This window comes from Triturus cristatus, chromosome 4_2 (assembly GCF_964204655.1).
Source record: "Triturus cristatus chromosome 4_2, aTriCri1.1, whole genome shotgun sequence".
NCBI classification, from domain to species: Eukaryota; Metazoa; Chordata; class Amphibia; order Caudata; family Salamandridae; genus Triturus; species Triturus cristatus.
The window spans coordinates 33306572-33329641 of record NC_140586.1 but is presented as its reverse complement, the minus strand read 5'-3'; the positions used below and the strand labels follow the sequence as shown (position 1 = coordinate 33329641).

Here is a 23070-nt window from a genome sequence, read left to right as displayed (position 1 = left end):
GACAAATGAACAGCCACAGTTTACAGTGGACAATGACACAAGCCAATAAAAGATATGGGCGGAGAATGGGCAGAGCTTCAAGTCCCTACCTGAATACAGATTGCCTCGCAGAGCAGCGCATGCGCTGCCCAGGCTCCACCTAAAAACGTGCCTGGTGAACAAGTCACTTACCTTCGGTAACTATATATCTGTAAGAGAGTTATGGATTCCTTACTTTATAATTACCCCCAGGCGTCAGACTGGATCCAGAGAATTTTTCTTCAGCAGTACCCCAGTGCGTCGGTAGGTGGCGTCGGTTGACTCTGCGTACATCGTTTGCATCGTGATCGCCGGAATGACGTTGCGTTATCTACTTAGACACAGCCCCTGCGCGCTGACGTCAGTTCTTTACACAACATTCCATGCCAGAATCGCAGAGCCATGCAAGACACTGACCACTGGTGCATAAAACTAGGGCCCTGAAAGGGAGTCCCTTACTCTAGAAGTCAGTTTGCAGAACAGGGAGGATGGGTGGTGTGGTAAGGAGTCCATAACTAATAAATGTCTCTTACAGATATATCGTTACCGAAGGTAAGTAACTTGTTAATCTGAAAGAGACTATTAGTTATGGATTCCTTACCTTAGAATAGATACCCCAGCAATACCAACCCCTGAGGTGGGCCTGCGAACCAAGTTCACACCAGGAAGTCCTGAAGAACGAAGCAGCCAAAGAAGCCGTCTCTCCAGACTTGGCTGTCCAGGCAGTAATCTCTAGTGAACGTTTGCAAAGAAGCCCATGTGGCTGCCTGGCAGATGTTATGAAGGGGGACTCCACGTCCCAAAGCAGTAGTGGCTGCTGTCGCTCTGGTGGAATGGGCGCACAACCCTACTGGAGGCTCCTTTTTCGCCAAGGAATAACAAGTTTTAATGTAAAAACGACCCATCGAGAGATGGTTCGTTTTTGCATGGCCCAACCTTTCTTGGCGCCCACATAGCCAACAAAGAGCTGATCATCCACCCGGAATTGTTTTGTACGATCCAGATAAAATGAAAGCGCACGTTTTTGAGGTGGAGCCTCTCCTCTTAACGACAATGATGCGGGGGCGGCAAGAAGGTGGGCAAAGTGATGGTCTGTCCTATGTGGAAAGAGGTAACCACTTTGGGAAGAAAAGAAGGTTGAGTTCGAAGGACAACCTTGTCCGGATGAACAGCAAGGAAAGGAGGCTTAGAAGAAAGAGTCTGAAGCTCACTCACCCTGCGAGCAGAGGTGATGGCAACCAGAAAAGCAGTCTTCAAGGTAAAGAGTCTGAGAGGACAATTATGTAGCGGCTCGCAAGGAGCGCACATAAGATAAGTCAGAACAAGGTTCAAGTCCCACTGGGGCATTACAAAAGGAATCGGAGGAAACTGGTGAATAATGCCCTTAACCCCTTCGCCGCGGCACGAATTTTGCCGCGGTGCTGGGGGAGTTCGGGGTGAGCGCGGCGCCGCCATGCTCGTGATGGAACCACTCCGTCATGAGCCACGGGCGCGCTGAGCTCATGACGGAGTGGTTCCGTCACGACTCTGCCCACTTGCATTGTTCGCCCGCACAGGCGGGGAATCAGCGCCGCGTGGGCGGAGCGGCCGCAACGGCCGCAGCATGACGGAACCACTCCGTCATGAGCACACGGCGCCCGTGGCTCATGACGGAGTGGTTCCGTCATGAGCAGGCAAGGGGTTAAGGAAATGATTTACAATAGATGACTTGAAATGAGAAGGCTAATCAGGAAGGCAAAGAAAGGCCGAAAGATAGCCTGTAAGAGTGCCCAGGGCAGAGCCCTGCTGGGCCAAAGAAAGAATGAAAAGGAGAACCTCTGAAACAGGGTCAGAAAGGGTATTCACCGCCTTTGCTGTGCATCATGCATCAAATTTGTTCCATCTACAGGCGTATACCATTTTTGCGGAGGGACGCCTGGCTGCCAAGATAAAGTTACAGACGTTGGGAGGAAGGTCGAAAGCTGTCAACTGTTGTCGCTCAATCTCCAGGCAAGAAGGTGGAGGCTGGACAGGTTCAGGTGAAGGACCTGCTGCTCAGTGCTTTAAATGGGCCGGTACTCACCGGTACTGAGTACCGGCACTTTTATATTTTCGCCCCTTGAGTACCGGGACCTTTCCTCGGAAAAGGAGAGTACCGGAACTCATGACAGCCCGGTTTTGATGCGGTTGGTGCTGCGCTCCTGAGCTCCATCCTTGGCAGCTCTTTCTGTATGGCCTGGAATGGGTTAAAGCGCCTTTGAAACAGAGCTGAAGCCTGGGCTGCGCTGGTTTAAAAGCACCAGCACAGCAGCTCGTCTTCAGTAGAACACAGAGCTGCGTGTGCCTCTCTGGAGTGAAAAGTGGAGTATCGCTGCAGGGTGTCTTTCAGAGGGGGTCGGAAGGTAATAATAAAACCTAGAGTGTGGGCCACTTTGTTCAGGGCATGCAGCTTGTTAGCATGCCCACGGTTTTAAACGCCGCAAATCTTCGCCCATCAACAATTTAAATGAACAGGATTTGCATGAAACAAAATCCCTGCCCTCTAGATTAAATTAATAGATTCATGCTTTTTTTTAAAACTACAGCACTGTACTGTTTCATCAGTGTGACATTTTTTGATAAACATTTGTGGTATAACCACAAACTTAGGTAAGTACTATGTAAATGGTTAGACATTTTTACAATGCATGCATATTTTTTGCATACAAAGCTTAGAAAGGTAAAAAACCTAGCCCTGCCCCTTACCCCGCACCAAACTCCACCCCCAATCCATTGCCTATTTCTTGTGAGTACCTGCACTTATTTTTTTCCATTTAAAGCACTGCTGCTGCGACAGAAGATCCTCCCGAAGAGGCAGTCTGATCGGAGGATCGATGGCCATGTTCAAGGGCTCTGGATCCAGACTCTTCTTGTCCAGTCCGGAGCCACAAGAGTTACTTGGGCCCAGTTGTGCTTGATCTTCTTCTGCACTGTGGGCAGAAGTGGTATAGGCGGAAAGGTGTATAGAAGACCGCAACTACACTTCCGACGAAAAGCGTCGCCGAGCGAGTGCCGCCTTGGAAATTCCAATGTGCAGAACTGCTAAAATTGTGCGTTCTCTTCAGTGGTGAATAGATCTAAACCATGGCCCTCCCCAGCTGAAAGAGACTTTGCACCACCTCCGAGTGAAGACGCCATTTGCGGTCCATCATGCACCGGCGGCTGAGTTCATCCGCCCTGGCGTTCAGTGAACCCACCAGGTGTTGAACCACTAGGGACATGCCCTTATGTTCCAACCACTGCCAGAGACGAAGAGCCTCCTGCGCTACTCTTCCTTTGACAGAAGGAAGGAATGTCTTCAGTGCAAGATGAATCGCCCGGAGCTCCAGAAGGTTGATGTGGCACCTGGACTCCGCTGGAGACCATAGGCCTCTGATCTCCGCCTCCCCCGTGTGGCCCCTCCACCCCAGAAGTGATGCATCTGTCACCACTGTGAACTCTGGTTGAGCAAGGGGGAGGGATCTGCCGTTGACCCAATCCTGGTTTGTTAGCCACTCCTGCAATTGGTGTGCAGTGCTCTCCGAGATCTGGACGCTATCGGAAAGATTCCCCTAATGCTGTGCCCACTGGAACTTCAGGTTCCACTGCAGAGCCCGCATATGCCACCTGGCATGATCCACCAGCAGGATGCAGGAGGCCATGAGACCCAGCAGCCTCAGGGTCATTCTGACCGAAACCAGGGACAGAGGCTGAAAGACTGGAATCATAGTCCGAATATTCCGGACTCGCTGTTCGGGAGGATAAGCACGAAACTGCACCATGTCCTAAACCGCCCCGATGAAAAGGAGCTTCTGAGAGGGAATCAGGTGTGACTTCAGCACATTGATAGTGAACCCCAGCTAATGCAGGAGATCCGCCATAGTCTGGAGGTGGAAGACGACAGCCTGGGGCGTACTCGCCTTCAACAGCCAGTCGTCAAGATAGGGAAGACTGGAACCGCTGATCTGCACAGATGAGCTGCGACCACCGCCATCACTTTCATGAATACCCGAGGGGCGCAGGTAAGGCCAAAGAGGAGCACGGTGAACTGAAAATGCTCGTGGCTACCGTGAACCGTAGGTAACGCCGGTGGGCAGGCCGGATGGGCATGTGAAAATAGGCGTCCTGCAAGTCCAACGCAACAATACAGTCTCCAGGGTTCAGAGAAGAAAGGACCTGAGCCAATGTCAAAATTTTGAACGTCTCCTTCCGGAGGAAGTAGGTGACGTCCCTGAAATCCAAAATAGGACGCAGGCCTTTGTCCTTCTTGGGTACCAGGAAGTAGTGGGAATAACAACCACGACCTACTTCTGGCACAGGGACACGCTCGATGGCTCCCTGGACCAAGAGAGCCGCAACTTCCCGACGGAGACGGGCCAACTGATCCTCCGACATGTGATGGAAAGCGGGTGGCATGGATAGAGAGGTAGTCTGGAAGGGGAGGGAGTCGCCCCTCCGGACTATCTGCAAAACCCACCTGTCCAACGTGATATTGCACCAGTAGGGGAGGTGTTGGCGAATCCTGCTGCCCACTGCCAAATGGTGGCCCTGAAAAGACGGACTAGGAATGTTTGGAGGCTGCGGCAGAGGGGGCGCTGGTGGACTGGCCAGCCCACTGGCCCCCCGAACCCACGACGCTGGGTTCCACATCCCCGGCTGCGCAGAGGCTGAACAGCTTGCATAGGCCTGTGGCTCTGGGTGGAACATGGTGGGGCGCCTCTTCCGTAGCTACGAAAGGGGCGAAAAACTGACTACGCGGGGCGAGGGGTGGTAGAGAGGTCCAAGGATCTGGTCGTAGCCCTAGAATCCTTGAAGGTTTCGAGCCAGGTGTAGCGTCGCAGGGCTACCAACGTTGAAATCGCCCTGCCTAGCTACTCCCTATCAGGAGAAGCAGTAGGGAACATGCCTTTGGACGTGGAGGCTTGAACCACCAAGCTCTCAGGAGTAGGGTGCTGGGAGAGGAAAGTGGGGTCGCCCGGGGCCGGGCGGTGGCATCGGGCAATCATCCTATCCACAGGAGCCCCTCTGCTGGGCTTGGACCAGGTGACCAGAAGGATGTCGGTGAGGATCTCGTTGAATAGCAGCAGGGGCTCCGAAGAGGCTGCTGCTGGTTGAAGCACCTCAGTCAGGAGGTTAGTCTTGACTGCCACCGTAGGTAGCTCAAGGCCCAAGGCCTCAACCGCCCTAAGCAACACCACAGCATAGGAGAGTCTCTCCTCCGTAGCCACGGTAGGGGGAGAAAGTATGTAAAGGTCTCACCCAGTTCCTCTCTCCAGTCCGGCTCTTCCAACTGGTCTGCTGGAGGGTCAATAGACTCCCCCCAGTCCTCCTCACCCTCCTCTGGCGATAAGGGCCAGGATAGAACAGAGGTACAAAAGTACCGGTCGCGCCGGTCAGGCTCCGTGTCCATGTCGAGCTGGAGGCCCTGGTCGATGCCGGCTGGAGACACAACAGGCGTCGGAAGGGGCGGAGGTCTCGCCAATAGATTTGGCGCCAGGGGAGGTGTGATAAGGTTGACTGGCGCCGATCCGGATCCAGGCCTAGATCCCTGGGGGCACTGCGGCACCAAAGCCAAAGGCATTGAAGGACTAGAACCCCCAGCCGAGTCCGCGGGGCCCGAAGGCACGCCGGTGGGGTTGGGCTCCCCAAGGATGGAGTGGAGGGCTTTGTAAAAGCTACGAAGTTGGGCAGGGGTCGCCCCGGCTCCCAGAAAGGGAAGGAGGCTCGGTGCCGACCCAAAAGGCTCCACGGGCGGAGCCGAAGAACTACCTTCCGCAACACGTGTCAGTCGAGGGACGGGCAGAAGGGGAAGAACGACAGAGCTTCTTCGCGTTCTTCTTGTGCTTCGACTTACCTGAAGACAAAGACTTCGAAGAAGCGTGATGGTGGTGACTCCAAGACCGGTCCCACAACCTCCCTCTCGAGCGGCGAGAAGCTGACTGCCGGGCCTCGAGAAGCTTTCGGGACTGCTCCCGCAAAGACTTCGGGTTCATGGCCAGGCAGTCGGAGCATGACTTCAGTTCGTGGTCGCGCTCCAAACACCAGAGGCACACGAGATGTGGGTCTATGACCGACATCAACTTTTGACAAGAGTCACAAGGTTTGAAGCTGGTCCAACGATGTGAAAAACAGAAGTCGATAAAAAGTCGAAAAAAACGCTAGTAAAAAAAGACTAAGGATACCGCTCTCTCCGGATCTGCGCTAGCTGGCGCAGAAAAAGAAAGAACTGATGTCAGCCCACAGGGGCTGCGTCAAAGTAGATACCGCAACGTAATTCCGGCAAACACAATGCCAATGACGAATGCGGAGTCAACCTACGCCACCTAGCGACGCACAGGGGTACTGCGGAAGAAAAATTCTCCAGATCCAGTCTGACGCCTGGGGTAATTCTAAGGTAAGGAATACATAACTAATAGTCTCTTTCAGATGCTCACTTTAGATTGATACACACATGAAAAAGGTCATCAGTATATGCATCACGTAAACTAGAACACAGCTCATTTATTTAAAATGAACTATGCATATAGGATCCGTGCTTTAAGTCAACGATGTTTCAATCCTGTAACGTTATGTGGAATTATCATCAAACCCATTGTAAATGATAATCAAATGCTTCATTTAATAACAAAAATAATGTACAGCGGATGCCAGCAACATAAAACGTGCTAGGTGCTCTCTTTAGTGTGATACACACGTGTGTGAATAAGGTGATTAGTATGTGTATCAGGTAAAAACAAGAACACACTCCATTTATTGAAAATTAAAGAATGCATATAGGATCCGTGCTTTAAGTCAACGACGTTTCAATCCATAACGTGATGTGGTATTATCATTAAAACTATCGTAAACGATAATCAATTTCTTCATTTAATAACAAAAATACAAAAAATAATGTACAACAGATGCCAGTAACAAAAAACACGTGCTAGGTGCTCTCTTTAGTGTAATACACACGTGTGAATAAGGTGATCAGTATATGTATCAGGTACACAAAAACATTTATTCTTTGAGAGGCTTTCGTTGGGCTACACTCCTGTGACTACCACTGAGCCTCCTCACAGTATCTGCTCAGGTCACATTACTTTCTTCTTCTTTGAGAGGAGTATGTAATGCCTCCATACTTGGGTTTTCCCTAGTTCCTTTTAACTAGCTCTCCAGAGCTTCGACATCCTTTAAAGAGTTCAACAGTCCACCTCAGGGACATTTGATATAACCCCGCAGGTTCAAACAATGTAGAAGAGAGCTGAATGTCCTCAAAGACAGAGAAATTGGGGCTTGTTTCAACAGCAAGCTGTGCTTCAATATCCAATCATGCCCAAAGTTTTTCTTTGGACTTCAAACCTTATTTGCTGCCAATTTAATTCAGATTTCCACATGCCCAAGTTGCATGGGTGTGCGAATTTTGATTGACAAGTTCTCTTAGGAGGTCTTGAAAAAGACAGTTGCTTTGTAACTCAATTCTTCTGTGGCCAGTGGAGGTGAAACCAAATGGCAAGTACTTGACATGGGCAGGCCCAGAGGACATGTAGCACAATTAATTAATGGCACGATTAGAGTAATTTCTAGAGACATTACATTCAAAGCATGAATTCTCGATTTAGCAGTCACCCTGGTTACTCATTTTCAGCATAGTATATCTGAACTGAAGTCAAGGATATGTAGCCAAGTTTAAGGACTTCAAAGCAACCATCACCCGACATTCTATTACCAGCTAACCCTTCTGCCACCAGACTGCACCCTGCTCCTGACTTAAGGGTTTACAGCAGATGGCACGGACAAATGTTCATCATGGTCCAATGGCAAACAATGCACACAATCCTTTTGGTAGTCATTGACTTCCATCTTCCACCTAAAAGTAGTGCCAAAGCTATAGTGCGTTCACATCCTGCTCAATCCTTCTAACCTAAACAGAAGTCATATACTGATCGCAACATGCAGATTCTTTGATATCAATGCTAAAAACTATAAAACACATGCATATCCAAGGTATCTGATGACGCCCTCCAGTCAGAGAGAATTCACGGGGTCTTTCAGATAACATCGGACTCTGATTATCAGAGTCTGTTTACACATACTCCCCCATGAGCAGTCCACTAAAGGTTGTTTTTCAAACTTTTCAAAAAGTTTTGCCAAAAAAACACACCAGATCACTGGAATATCCATGTTGACCAAACATGAACAAACCAGAGAAGAATAGATAAGCAAGTCTGATATAAAAATGAGTGAAAAGGCAAACCGAAGGTAGAAACAGAATACATGAAACAAGAGAAAAGTGCAAATAAAAAGAGAAAAACAAGAGAATATTGTGGTCAGTGCCTCTGCTCAGTCACAGCAAAATGCCTCTTCTCAAACACAGAACTCTGTTCTCAAATCGCTTACGCGAGCATAATGCGCCCTGTGATAGAGAACAAACACAAGAAAAACACACAAGAGTAGGACTGATAAATAGGACTGAAATAAACACAAGTAGGAATAGCGTCCTTGGGTGAGAAAGGAAAGCATGAGATAAAACAGCAAAAAAAAAAAACTACACAGGGAAGTAGCTTTGGGGAGGGGGCTGGTGTTTTCAGATGGGACACGCCCCAAATAAATGCACTGCTGGCTTGGTAGTTGGGTCTGGGGGCCTTGAGTCAGGCCTGCTATCTCTATGTTCGATGTTCTAGTTGTGAGGCAAGAATAAAAGACTAAGTAATGACCATTTGTGTAAATGGGAGAGAGAGACACCCCCCCTCTGGTGGCTTAATTTAAAAATGTGAAACCAGATAACCTGGAATTATTACAGGCTTCCCTGCTTGCTTACACTATATGTTCCTAGGCAAATATTTCATTTCACAGAGGCTGCTTATTCTTAATTATCAAATATCAGCTCACTTTTAAACACTTCAGATCAGGGTGTGCGCTGTAGAAGCGACTCATATTTGATTTAATAGAATATAATGTTGCTCCATCTATAATAAGAATCTAGGCCACGTTTATGATTTACATAACTACTGAGATGCCTCTTAGTTCTCTAACAGCATCGTCGATAGGGGTGAGCCATGAACATTTCTAAAAATTATCACTTTTAACCCCTCGTGTGCCCATGACGAGCTGGACTCGTCATGGGCCGCGGTTGCGCTGTGCCCATGACGAGTCCAGCTCGTCATAAACCCCGCCCGCTAATGTAACGGCCGGCACAGGGCGGGGAAAGGGCGTGGCACACAAGGGGTTAATAACTGGCTATCTATGCAGTGATATGATCCGATGTACAAAGGTGAACTACTTCTGACTATTAAAGAAATACAGTTTTAGTTTTTAGTTTTGAAGAGCTTATATTATATGTTTACATTATGTTTGTTGCACAATATACATGGCAAACATTTTCATGGCTTCTCGTGCACGGACTCTTGGAGCCAAGAATGACCGCATGGCTTGGCGTCCCCCCCCCCCCCCCCCCACCCCCCTTTAATTTACTTGCGCACCCTCCTCTTTTTGCAACTCAGGCTTTGCATACAGGCCATTATGCACTTGATAAAATGATTTGTAAAAGGAGAGGACTAGAAACAAGGAGCCCTGCCCAAATGCATTGATTTGAAAACTTTACCACCAAGACTTCCTGCAGCAGAGACCAAGAACATTGTTTGCAGTAAAAATACATTTAAATTACGTGATTCCAGGACAGGGACTGAAGGCTGTTATGCTGTACGTTACCGTAGTCATGAGTTCCCATGGACAACTGTCTGGCCGAGGTGGGAAGGGCAGGGGAGGAGCTTCAGCGGGGGTGTTTGTAGTGTGACACTCTTCAAATGCATTCTTGATTAGGTAGTTGGGTCTGGGGGCCCGAGTTGGGGCTGCAATAGCTGTGTCGCTTTTTCTCATAGTTTTTATTTGCCTAAGAGGTTTAATACGTTCGTTTTTTGGATCGGAATCTTAAATATATAGACAACAATTTACCAAAACAGTAGTAAATCTGCACCTACAGTAGTACTCCTTGAATGGGATCAAATTTACCTCTTTGGAGTTCACAAACACTTGCAGTAGTCGGCTTGGAAAGCTGTGCCAGTCTCCACTTTCCAGGCATACTATTGGCAATCAAACACTCAAAAGGTTATGGGATGCAAATGGTTTAACCAGTGGCAATAGCTCGGGGTAGCATTCCAACCCATTATTTGTTGCTGACTGTGCCCCTCTAGACAGAAGCAAACATAACGCAAATCAGTACTAATCCTGTTCCTTGTGAACACAGTCTATCCTAAAACTTGGTGGTTGCACTCCTCCACCCCACTGCTTTTTAGGTCTCGCCCGACCCAGCGCATGCGCTGGTCTGGCGAGACTTTTAGTGAGGGCTTAAAAAAATGCTACCATGGCCGGCCTAGAGCTTGATCGCGATCACTTTCGCGGCCGCTTTGATGTTCTCCGTGAGCCAATGCTTGTCTTTTTTCCTTGTTCTGATAGGATCTTTGCAGTTGTGTTTTCCGACTTTTATTTGATAGGATCTCCGCAGCTATTACTTTTTTTTCAGAATCATTTTGTTATCGTGATCACCACGCAGCTAAAAATAACTACATCTGTTCCTAAAACAATGGATTTAGAGGTTCGGGATGCTCTTAAGAGGTGAAATGAATTGAGATGCAGCGATGAATGCACGGTATGCGGCAACCTCACCCGTATGAACGTTAGAAGGTGGAGTGGGGGCTAAAGCTTGACAATGATTGTCTGTGACCAGCGCCTGGCCTCTTTACACCACTGTGAGAAATACCAAGTGGATGAAATGAATCCGCTTCCATGTTGCCAGTGACATGGCAGCTAATGTTGAAACAGACTGCGCATTGCCCTCGAGGCTCCAGCGCCTTGTAACAAACTGTTTAGAACAGTATAGACCAATCAATGAAATATGTGCTTCATTCTCTGTGTCAGTATCTAGAAATCTGGGGTTCTACACTCCTATTTCAACGCGAAGTGTGTGCAATACACATTCAGTCCTCCTAAGAAACATCACAGAACTAAAACCTAACATCACTTTTTGCAAACAGGCTCCAGAGTAGGTAAACGATGTTCTATCTTTGAAGTAATAAAATGGAGAGAATGAGGCACAAAATGTACAATTTTTTCACATTCATAAAGTGTTAAGAGGACTGAAAATGATACAATTAAATTAGGACAGTGTTGACATTTCATTACTTTAGGCAATAACCCACAAGTTACAACATTCAACTCAATTATATAATAATGACCGGTACCTAATTGTCAAAATATTACCCTGACGTCAAAAATGAAAACGAGAAAAAGACAATATAGGTTTTGTTCCATCTGTAAAAAACATAGCAATAAAATCTAACATGGGTAGCAATAAAACAATACACAGTGTGTACCATGACACCTGGTGGTAGGTGGGAACAATGATAATTTGTGGTAAAAACTAACAAGCATTGGCATAGCCAATAGGTCTAGCTTTTGGGACCTTATAAGTATTTAGTTATCCAGCACAATATCCTTGGTGCAACAACATCAACTGTTGCATGGCTAAACACTTATAAGGTCCCAAAGGCGAGACCTATTGGCTATGCTAATGCTTGTTTAGTTGAGAAATTGAAGATTCACACCCCCGAATCTCACTGACTAAGCTACTCCCCTGTAAAAAAGAAAACATACAGACAAGAGAAAAACAGGAGACCCATGCAATATAAACAAGCATTGGCATAGCCAAAAGGTCTCGCCTTTGGGACCTTATGTGTTCAGCCAGAACTTTTGACTATGTTGTAGAGCATTGTGGCTGCTGTGCATTATGGGCCCCTCCTGTCTTGTCCTTTCCTGGCCCCAGAACGCACGTGTTCAGCTGAAGTAACACACAAAAGGAAATCATTACAACGGTATTAATTGCAACACATTTAGACTTTGGAATGGAAACTTTTTCATTGGGAAAATCAAACGACTTGGCCTGCCATTGCAAATGAAACGTTTGAAATTTCAATTTTAATTTCACGCATTCCGGGGTAATAGCCCACCAAACCTTGCATCAGGGGTGCATGGGGTATATCCAGCAACAGAAAGTGTGTGTGTGTGTTGGGGGCGCAACCCATGGCCTTATGTCATCTCCACCTTGGCTCGTGGCCTGCTGACGGGCGCGAGCATAGGCCGGGTCTCTGAGGGGAAACAGCTGAGTGCCGCCCGGGCTGCAGGGACTCGCGCTCCGCTCCCAGAGGCGAGAGCTGCAGACAGAACCGGTCATCGAAAGAGTACCTTTCCCTGCTGTGCACTCAGGGGCAGATTTACAAGCCCCTTGCGCCTCATTTACACCGCCGTTGCGTAAATTTTGTGACGCAGCGGCGGCGCAAATCCTGCGCCATGTTGCGGGCTACTTACAGCGTAACGCATCTAGGAGATGCGTCACGTTGTAAAGCCCTGTGCCAGAAGTAGGCATTCCTGCGAAGGGGGGGGCGTTCCGTCTATAAGATTTCACTCAGTCACTTTTAGGCCCATGCTGCGTCAAAACCCTGCGCCTGCCTGAAGCAGGCGTAAGGATTGACGCAGCATTCACAAGATAGGGCCCCCCAGAGCATTGCTGACTCTACGTCGCGCTTGCGTCACGCATCTGTGCCGTTTTTGCCCCATGGTGCACCGGATTGTAAATGCGGCGCATCCATGGCGGCGGAGCTGTGGCGCACAATAACTGGCGCATCCCTCCTGATATGCAGGGATGCGCCAGTTATTGTAAATATGCCCCTCCGTTCCCTCTTAACCCCTTCGGGCCGCTGCTCGTGCCTCTCTGTGGTTCCTTCCCTGAATCATTGCGTCAGCGCAAACATTTCTGTGTGTCAAGAAGTGCCGAGACGGTGCAAGCTGATAAGTTTGGCGCTAAACACATTGGATGAATAACGTATGTGCCTTTTAATTCCAAACCACCGCATCAAATGCACGCACGCTCTCCCCTTCCATAATGATGATGACACACCTGGGTCACTGAGGCACAAACACGGTCGTGAGTGTGATAAATGTGATATCTACTGTTTCACTACATGGCAAGTAATTAGTCATAATCAATGCAGGCAGAGTAATGCCGAGAGGGAGGGTGGTGACCCACGTTCACGGTTGTGACGCCGGCAATGATATACATGCTATATTACACTAAAAACATCCAAGTGTTTATTTTCTCAGTCATGTAATAACACCAACACGTTCATAAAGCGCTTGCTCAAGAGGTCAGTGCTCTGACTGCTCAGCAAAGAAGAAGAAGCCTTGTTACCTTTCATCGAAATGTCTCCTTGTTCCGAGTCTGTGAAAGATGCAAAGGCTGAGTTTGCTTTGGTGTGGTCTGAGTGTGCCGCGGGCAGGTTTCAATGGCAGGGGGAGGGTTACACATGTAGCATCCTAGCTAATGATTTAGTTTCACCGAACACAATCTCCTCACGCCAAATTTGCGGGACAAGATTATGTAACATAAAAGTTTGCCTATTTGAACTTTGTCACATCTCCCAACAACTCTTTTGTTTACATTTTTAAATTCATATCTGCACATATAATGATTACATGTTCTTATTTCTACAAAACGGTTGGGGGTTGTGAAACGGAGAATCTCTCCAGCTTTTTAATTATTGCATTATGTTTATTAAATGAAGCAGATGCCAGCAGAATGGTCCGTGGACTGCACCACTGGGCATGGGTGGCGATAAAGAGGGGGGTTATTGTGTACTCTGCGGAGCTATGGAGCTGTCCCCTGTAAATGTGAGGAGCTCCCCCGGTCCTTCTTTTCCTTCCCTTTCAGCCAAATTTTTCCGGCATTCATGAAAGAAATGCAAGTATCTGAATGTAAGAAAGTTAACTGGGCTGGGTGAGATGATTTTGTACTTAATCGGGCACGTTTGTGCGTATATTTTATGTTGCGCTAAAGCCAGCCGTGCAAATGAAGTGAGGCGCTAAGTGGTCTCTGTAAATCCATCTGTCAAAATCTGACCCCACTTTCTCAATCCCCTCATCTGCAAAGAGTGCCCTCCTGAAAAACTGTTGTGGTTTAGTGCAGTTTGCCAAAGCCCTAAAGTGGTACTCCGATGCCCTCGAAGCACTATAAGATTCTGAAGCTGTTGTATCTCTGTTTTCCTAAATAGAAAGCGAAGCATCTCTGTGATGATTACTTCAGCTAGACTTTTGCCAGGGATTGGAGGCTGAAGCAGCCGGTTAACCACGACACGTGTTAAAATGACGTATCGGAAGACGCATTAAAAATGTATGTGTGCGCGTGGTAAACAGATGACACTCCCTGTTCAAACCACACACACAGATTCCTCCAACCCGAGGAGCTAAATTCACCACAGCTATGGAGCAAATGCTTAAGCCGCCCATCATGGAACCGGTTCTAATTCAAACTTTCGCACTTGTCCAACTTGTGTGATACTGGACAACTCACTTTATCCGGAAAGTCCCAAATCCCTTATCTACAAACATTGAGAAAGCAGGAGACAGGCATGACTGGAGACAGCCAATCCAACTGCATCAAGCACAATATATAGTCATCCAGAGGTCTCACTTGACATTTGGCACCTTTCTTTTTCTGAAAATGGTTGTCTGATCTCTGAGAAAACACGTGTTGGACACTGCTGTAACATGCCGCACGGAAACAATAAAATAAAAGAAAGAAACACGAGACATGGTAAAAAAAAAAAAAGAGCGGATCAGAGGCAGTCAGGAAGACAACGCAGCTGAGATGGGCAAATAATTACATGCTCGATAATGTACCAGTCTAGAAATAGTAATGAGATGCCTTCTGTTATTCGAGTATCCCTATACTGTTGCAGTTAATATCAATCACGATTCTACTTTCAAAACTATCAATACGAACTTTTTATATAACGCTTCTGCCAAAGTTACGCGCTTCGTAGCATTGCGGACTTGTTGTTTAAAGAGTTTTCTAGTAAATATGGGGTGCTTTAGAAAGAGCCTCAAAAACAATGGAAACTTTAGATCGGAAAATGTATGGCTGAGATGCGCGCACACATTCTTCACACACGCACTGTTAACGAGTCTGCCCCGCTGAACTGGCTGCTCCCGAGGCGCATGGACCTTTTTATATAGCGCTTCTGCCAAAGTTACGTGCTTCGTAGCGTTGTGGACATGTTGCTTAAAGAGTTTTTTCTTAAATATGGGGTGCGTTAGAAAGAGCCTCAAAAACAATGGAAACTTTGGATCGGAAAATGTATGGCTGAGATGCGCGCACACATTCTTCACACACACACTGTTAACGAGTCTGCCCCTCTGAACTGGCTGCTTCGAGGCGCGTGGACCTTTTTATATAGCGCTTCTGCCGAAGTTACGTGCTTCGTAGCGTTGTGGACTTGTTGCTTAAAGAGTTTTCTCTTAAATATGGGGTGCGTTAGAAAGAGCCTCAAAAACAATGGAAACTTTAGATCGGAAAATGTATGGCTGAGATGCGCACACACATTCTTCACACACGCAGTGTTAACGAGTCTGCCCCCCTGAACTGGCTGCTCCCAAGCAGGCAAATGTAAACAAGCACGTGGCCATGCTAATTGAAACATTCCTAAAGGTCATCTCCTACAGCAGCGCTTGCCCGCTACCTAGGCTCGACCTAAAAAGCGCGAGCACCATCTGTTTGCAATTACCGCCAACGCAATAATTGGAAACAGATGGGGTTAAAGCTCGCTCCCGCGGACCCTAGGCCATCGACAAAACAAGGCAGGACAATTACCCGCCTTGAACCAATTGCATGCTGTGTTTTAAAAAAAGACACATGCACAGGCCAATTGCAGGCTAAGAAAAAAAAAGCACACGCACAAACGTGTGTTCAGAGCTCAAAAGCCCTTACTTAATGCCTCGCAGAGCAGCGCAGGCGCGCTGCCTCAGGCGAGACCTAAAAAGGATACACACACACAAGAGATGAAGACACACGAAAGACAGTGGAGAGAAATGAGCATGAATGTTAGATTAGAGAGAGAACGGAAAATGAGACGTAAGAAGAAGCTTACAGAAAGAGAGAAAGAAAAGATAGGGAGAGGTAGGTTGGTTCACTTACAGGCAGGGCCACTGCTCTCTCCAGGTACACAGCCAGGATGGCAGAGGAGAGCTCCTCACTGTCCTTCGGTTGCATTAAACTATTAACCAACAGAACCTGGAAAACAAAGCATTGTTTAATGTGAAAGGTTTTCTCATCAACAAATATGACATAACATTTTTCAGCAAACATGACAACCAGCATCATATTGCCAAAGAGAATGAAAAATGCATCAAATTCCCTGATCAGACATCGCTATGCAAATAACACTTACATACAGCTAACTGCTCAATGTGTTGCTACAACAAACACGCTTACTAAAACCTCTAATACAATACACTGTCCAACACTTACTTAACAAACACAGCTGCCAAGACTTCGTCTCTAAAACTTCACATTGTTCCACAATACCTAGACAAATAAGCATGAAACCTCCAGAAACATAGCCAACTGTTCCACAGTACTAATATGGCCCCTCATCTTTCCACTCACACACAAACTATCATACATTGCTTCCAGAACCAGAGGCACGTATCCCTAATCTTGACTCAATCACAGCAAGCTATTCCACACTCTCAATTAAACAAACATTGCTGCCACCAACTAAGCTCAAACACAGCAAACTGCCCTGTATCACTTCAACATACATGGTTGCTGGTACCTCCACTCAAGAGCAATAAACTGTTAATTGCTTACACTAGCATGGGCACCCATAATCGAAAACACAGTAAACACCCCTGCATCGCTTCAAAACTTGTACACTTAACGCTTTCCCACATCGCCTTTTCCACGCGTGGTCCCATGCGCCTAATAGCAGATTGCCCACGCTTCACAAACATGGCGAACAAGAATCAAACACACCAAACTGACCCAATCATTGAAGAAAACACGACCACTAAACCCCATACGAAGCACAAAATGTTCCTAAAGTTTATGCTTCCACCACAAGCACAACAAAATAAACCATACTACATCAATAAAACTGACACTGACTCCCGTAAAGCAAAGCACACTCAATCGATGCTTCCACTGACATGCCTGCCAGTGCTTCCATTCACACAGAGAAGACTTTACACTTCACCTCAGGAAACAAGACCCTTTACTCTCAAAAACAGCACACTTTGCCACATCCCTTCACCAAACATGCTCCCTACAATTCATCAGAGCAAACTGTACTGTTCTTTCTTTGTCAAACAAACTCATTTTAAGACAAACAGATTCAAGTGGTCGAAATGCCATGAATAAAAGATGAAATGGCACCATATGCTGCCACTAGATTACCAAGTTCCCAAACTGAATCATGAAGTTCCACATTGTTTAAATAAACTTTACTGTCGGAACTGGCACGTGAATGCAGCAAGCAATCCTATATAACTTTAACATGGTAGCCCTGCCCTTCTGGATCATCTTAATTACCCTGAAGCAGAGATGATCTTGCCTCTAGGGCTAAGGGGGTATTTCTTCCACAAGCCTATGCATCTGGAAGACAGGCCAGGGCGGGGCACACTCAACCGTTTGACCCCCAGCAGTACAATGGCCGTTGTGTATGCTACGTCACGGCATGCTTCATACATTCCGGTGCAGCAAAAAAGGATGAGCGGGCGGTCATACAGGACAGCACGAAATCACGTAAAGGGTTTAAATGTGAATCACTGAGAATTGGCGCTTTCAATGCAATTGTTTTGAACTCATACATGCTAGTACTAAGAGGAACCACCACTGTGGAAATCAGACTTGACTCATCACAAACGGCGCAGTTTAGATTGAACTGCTAAGTCACGACACCCGAAGAGTATATAAGAAACAGCAGACTCGTTTGGGACATTCTGGGCCTGAAACCATAGTCTATGGCAGAACAAGTTCAGGATCCACGTTTGTGCATATCCAAGCTGCGGGCACGAGAACCATTTCCATATGGTTGTCCCTGCTTGTAATGGCATAGTGAGCACAAAACCAATGCAATAGAATGCTGTCCCGAGGCTAAAACAATGAAAGGGAGTGCAGTCATGACTTAATTACACTGGTTAAGAATGACTTAAGCCTTTCCAACATTTGCTATATGTTTGGCAATATATGTCAGCTTCGGGTTCCGTAGTTCATGTACAGCAACTCCTATTCATGAATGTTGTTTACCTCCCTGCAGAGCATGTCTGCAGGTGCTGAGTAACAATCAATCAAACAGGACTAGTAAAGAGTGGCTAATCACCCGTGAAAGTATCCAGGCACTGAGAACCCAGCTGCTAGGGAGGGATCAGTTGAACAACCAGGTCTTGAGTCCTTTCCTGAATTCCAACAGAGAGGATGAGGTCCAGAGGTAAAGGGCGAGAGTGTTCCAGGCCTTCGCAGCAAGGTAAGAGTGTCATCCACTGCTGCTTGGGTGGATGCAGGGAGACTGAGCGAGGGAGGCGGAGCGCAGGTGTCTGGAGGGTTGGTGGAAGTTCAGGCGGTGGTTGGTGTATGCTGGTCCTTGGTTTGTGTAGGGCTTTGTAGGTGTGGATAGGCATCTTGAATTGACATCTCTTCTGAATGGGGACCCCGTGGAGGTTCCTGAAGTGGAGGGAGGGGGAGATGATGTGGGATCGCTTTGGGAGGTTGAGGATGAGTCACCAATGAATTCTGTATGGTCTAAAGTCTCTTCAGGAGGTGTGAGGCGATTCCTATGTAGAGTGCGTTGCTGTAGTCCGGTCAGTTGGTGATTAGAGTTTTAGTGACAGTCATCTGGTGTTGACGGGGAGCCATTTGAAGATCTTACGGAGCATGCGAAGAGGGATGAAGCAGACGGAGGAGACTGAGTTGGTCTGCCTTTTAATCGGGAATTTGCTGTCTAGAATGATGCTAAGGTTGCGGGGCTGGTCTGTTGGAGTGGGTGTGGATCCAAGTTCTGAAGGCCACTAGGCGTTCTTCCATAGTGAGGCCTTGTTCCTGAAGATCAGTTGGAGATGCTTGTCATGCATATGCAGAAGTTGGCCATCGTGGTGGAGGGGTCATCTGATAGTGAGAGGACGAGCTGGGTCTTGGCGGAGGGTATGATGTTTAGTCCATGGGTACCTAAAATGTTGGCCAAGGGGGTTGTGTAGGTGTTGAACAGTGTAGGGCTGAACGATGAGCCTTGAGGGATGTTGCAGATCATTTTCTTAGATTCTGAGGTGAAAGGTGGTAGGTGGACTCTCTGGGTTCTTCCGGGTGAGGAAGGAGGCGATCCATTTGAGGGTGTCTCCTTGGATACCAATGTGGGGAAGCCTCTTGATAAGGGTGTGGTGGGATACAGTGTTGAACGCTGCTGAGAGGTCAAGGAGGTTCAGGGCCGCCGTTTCTCCCCGGTCAAAAAGGGTTCTATTGTCGTCAGAGGCAGTGATCCTGATAGTTTTGTGCTGTGGTTGGTGTATAATACGGATTGGGAGGTCTCCAGAAGATTGTTGTCCTCCAGCTGCTCAGTGAGTTGGCGGTTGATGACATGTTCAAGGCCTTTGATGGAAAAGGGGAGCAGAGAGATGAACGGTAGTTCTTGAGTTCACTTGGGTCAGCAGACAATTTCATGAGAAGGGATTTGACCTCTGTGCTTTTCTATTCTCTGGGGAAGGTGGCTGTGATGATGGATGCATTGAAGATGTGGGTGAGCTCATTGCTGATCATTCACAAAGTGAATGTTGTGCTTGATGTCTCAGTTCTATGTTGATGATGCAAGTAGGGCCCAAAAAATGTTTTATTCTCCCTACTTGTTCATATGATAACATACTGGTGGTGTTGTGCATCAAAAAAATGCACGAGGTTGTCAAAAACTGTTGACAAAGATGGGGAGAAAAATTCTGTCCACTGTCCACTGTTCATGAGATGGGAGAAGGTAAGGAATTGCAGCCTGGAAAACTGAGCTCTAATCCTAGCCTTAGCACTAAACAAGACATACACTGCCAAAGCCAAAATTTCTTCCCTCCGCTACAACAGATACTGGCTTTGTCATTGTTTTTAAGTCAAATTGCGGCATGGCTGAATAGCACTTTTTTATTGCTGGAAGGGTGAAAGGCAATACGAAGGGAGGTCATGTTGGAAACAACACGGACAACAGAGGGATGAAGAAAAAAACGCTAAGACATGGCCAAAACAGGCTGTCATAGCACTATTTTTTATTTATTGCGCGATGGAAGGCAGCACCATGTGGGGAGGGGTACAAGGAGGCAGCATGAGAGGGAGGATGTTTGAGTCAGTGGGCAACACAGCAGACGAGGGAGGGAGGGAGGTAAAGAGGGAAAGTTGGAGGGGCAAACAACAGAGACAACAAGGGATAAGGCGGTAAAGGGAGGTGGGGCAAGAAACAATACTGACAACATCAGAAGAAAGGAGGGAGGGTTGGTTGGGGCAAGCCACAAAACAGACAACGGAAGGAGAGGGGATGGGTGGAGTGAGCTACAACACGGACAACGGAAGGAAGGGGGTGGGTGTAGTAAAGCAACAACACTGACAACAACAGAAGGAGGAAGGCTGGGTGAGGGCAAGCAAAAGCACGGGCAACAATCGAAGGAGGGAGGGTGAGTTTGGGCAAACAACACAGGCAACAACGGAAGGTGGGAGAGTTGATGGGGTAACAGATAAGAGAGGGAGGGACATGGCAGGGGAAAGGTACACAAGCAAGCTAGCTAAAAAAGATGTACTATACTAGAGCGCTCAAACACAAAGAAAAAAAGTAACGCCTAAAAGAAAATGAGCAGTTGAAGGATACAAGTACTGCATCCATGCTACAGGTGAGGGACAAACAAACAAAGAGGAAGGAAGCTGATCAACAAATACAAATGAGTGACAATGAAACCAACCAATGATAAGCAAGGGGGGGGGGGCTCTAAGCCCACTGTCAGAAAACAAAAGGTCTTGAAGAAACAGTGCATGCGCTGTCTAGGAAAGACCTAAAAATGGTGTGATTCTAACCACATCATGCAATTTACTTCAAATTTTACATGTGTTGTAACTCTGTCATTGCTGCATGCAGCTCAGGAAATGAGGGGTATCCGCCCTAGTTCTCAATTCAAGCAAGTATCATTTAATCAGATCCTGGCCACTCTCAGGGAAATATGCACACTTTGTTCAAGGGCAATTTGCCAACACCAGGGACACATTCAGCAGCACCGGCCCTTTGTGCGCTTTGTGTTCAGAACAACAACCTGCAGGGAGTGAGAGGGGTCTATTATTTTCAGCGCCAGCTGGGTCCAACACAAATGCCTCACCTAAAGGGCCATCAGAAAACCTCTTTTTTGTAGGTGGTCGAGCTTAACACCTTGATATCAGCCAATGCCCTCGAAGAAACAAAGACATTCAGCTTGTCACTTCAAAAGTGCTTGAGCTAGGCTATGATTTGAGGCAGAATTTTGGGTTTTCCAAAGCCAATATACCCAACATATGTATGTGCTGTAAGGTCTACTATAGCTGTCTATAACAGTAAATACACTAATAACCATTTATATTGCACTTACTAATACGTTTTTATTATAACCAAAAGTAACACATTTTAACCACCTTACAATAAAGAAAGATTGAGGAAAAAACAGTAAGGTTGTACACTTATGCCTTGCAGTGGCATGCTATTCCTTGACACCGCTTCATAACTCACTGAGCTATATTACAAGGATTCGAACTTGTGACCTGCAGCTAACACAAATATCTCTGCAACACAAGCAAAAACTCACTAAGCCTTCTACATAAAATATATATGTTACCTCCAACCTACACATTGTGCTTGGCAGCAGTGACATTAACATGCTACGCTGTGCATTGCTATTTTGTGACGAGTCAAACTTAAATCCAGACTGCACACAGGCTCCTCCAGGAAGTGAATTAACAACTGGAGGCCTCTTATGTCAAATAAACTGCTCATTATGCAAGGATCTCTGCAGAAGATTCCTTAACTAATAGGATAGTCTGAAAGTCATTGTTTGTGAGCAATTCAGTAGGTCAGAACATATATATTATTGCCAATTTCTTTGGGCCAGAATATATATATTTTTTTACTGTAAATTGACCGTCAGACTTTGCTTCTGATGTCACCGTCCCTAGTGACTCCAACTCTTTTTTTCAGCCACCCACTGAGCCCCTATTTATGGGATTCCAATTAAGTGTCATGCTAATTACAACTGTGATAGAAACCTTGTAATAAAACAACATAGAAAATATGCAAATACAAATGTAAAGCCACATTAGATATAAATATTGCTTAATAATCCCCTCAATCGTCTTCGATTTAAAGGCTTTGTTTCTCCAAAACTAGGTTTGCCTCGTATAAATAGCAACACACAAGCATACATACATGAAAAGTCCCATATGGACTAACCAATGGATCACTGAAAAAGTCATGAATATGTATGTATATACCTATAAGTATTTTTTCAGTGTGAACTCACTTGGAAAGCAGCAAAATGCCTAACAGTGGGCGAGAACTCAGAGGTACAATTCGGGATCATTTACAAAGGACAAGGAAACGTGTGGAAGGGCGGATTTCTCTCTATTAAGGGAGAGGTAGTCACTTTTAGTACTGGCTTCAACAGCTTTTCAAAACAAGATTGATCTTCAACAGCCAACATTTCTTGCTTTGGTGTATTTGGGCAGATTTTATGTGGTCTAAAGAACAACAGCAACTTGGGCCCAGTCCTGGCACTGCTGCGTAAAAGGTGTAGCACTGTTCCCTCTGTATTTTAAAGGTCTGTGGAATGTACTCTGAACAAACCTGACACTGAGAGTCTTGGTGGTCATATGGAAGACAAAAAGGACATACATTTTGCATATTTACCACAATGTTTGGCCATTGTTGTATCCTAAAAGACAAAGCCTAGCCACAACCTGGACAAGTACTGGCTTTGTGGCGGGTACTTTCGAGTCTTGAAATTAAAAAAGACAATTGATGTGAAATGCTTCGGTCACCGACATTCTATGTTACCTGTGACTTGTGAGCATCTGAATATGACAGTATGGAATACAGTCTTACGATGGTGACTCCCATGCAAGGGATTGTGATGATTCTAGAAGAAAGAGCAGTGGCATTGACTGCGGAAGTGGCCAGTTGTGTTTGAGCCTAGTCTGTGCATCTGTGCACA

At 46.6% G+C, this 23070-nt stretch overlaps 1 protein-coding gene across 1 annotated transcript in view; it reads right to left on the bottom strand.

Moving 5' to 3' along the window:
* ESYT1 (extended synaptotagmin 1) overlaps positions 1 to 23070 on the bottom strand; it is a 429479-nt gene that overhangs the window by 126480 nt on the left and 279929 nt on the right. Inside the window, exon 22 of the mRNA XM_085600294.1 lies at positions 16019 to 16114. Within this exon, the coding sequence (XP_085456420.1) occupies positions 16019 to 16114 (96 nt within the window). The remainder of the gene's footprint in view (positions 1 to 16018; positions 16115 to 23070) is intronic.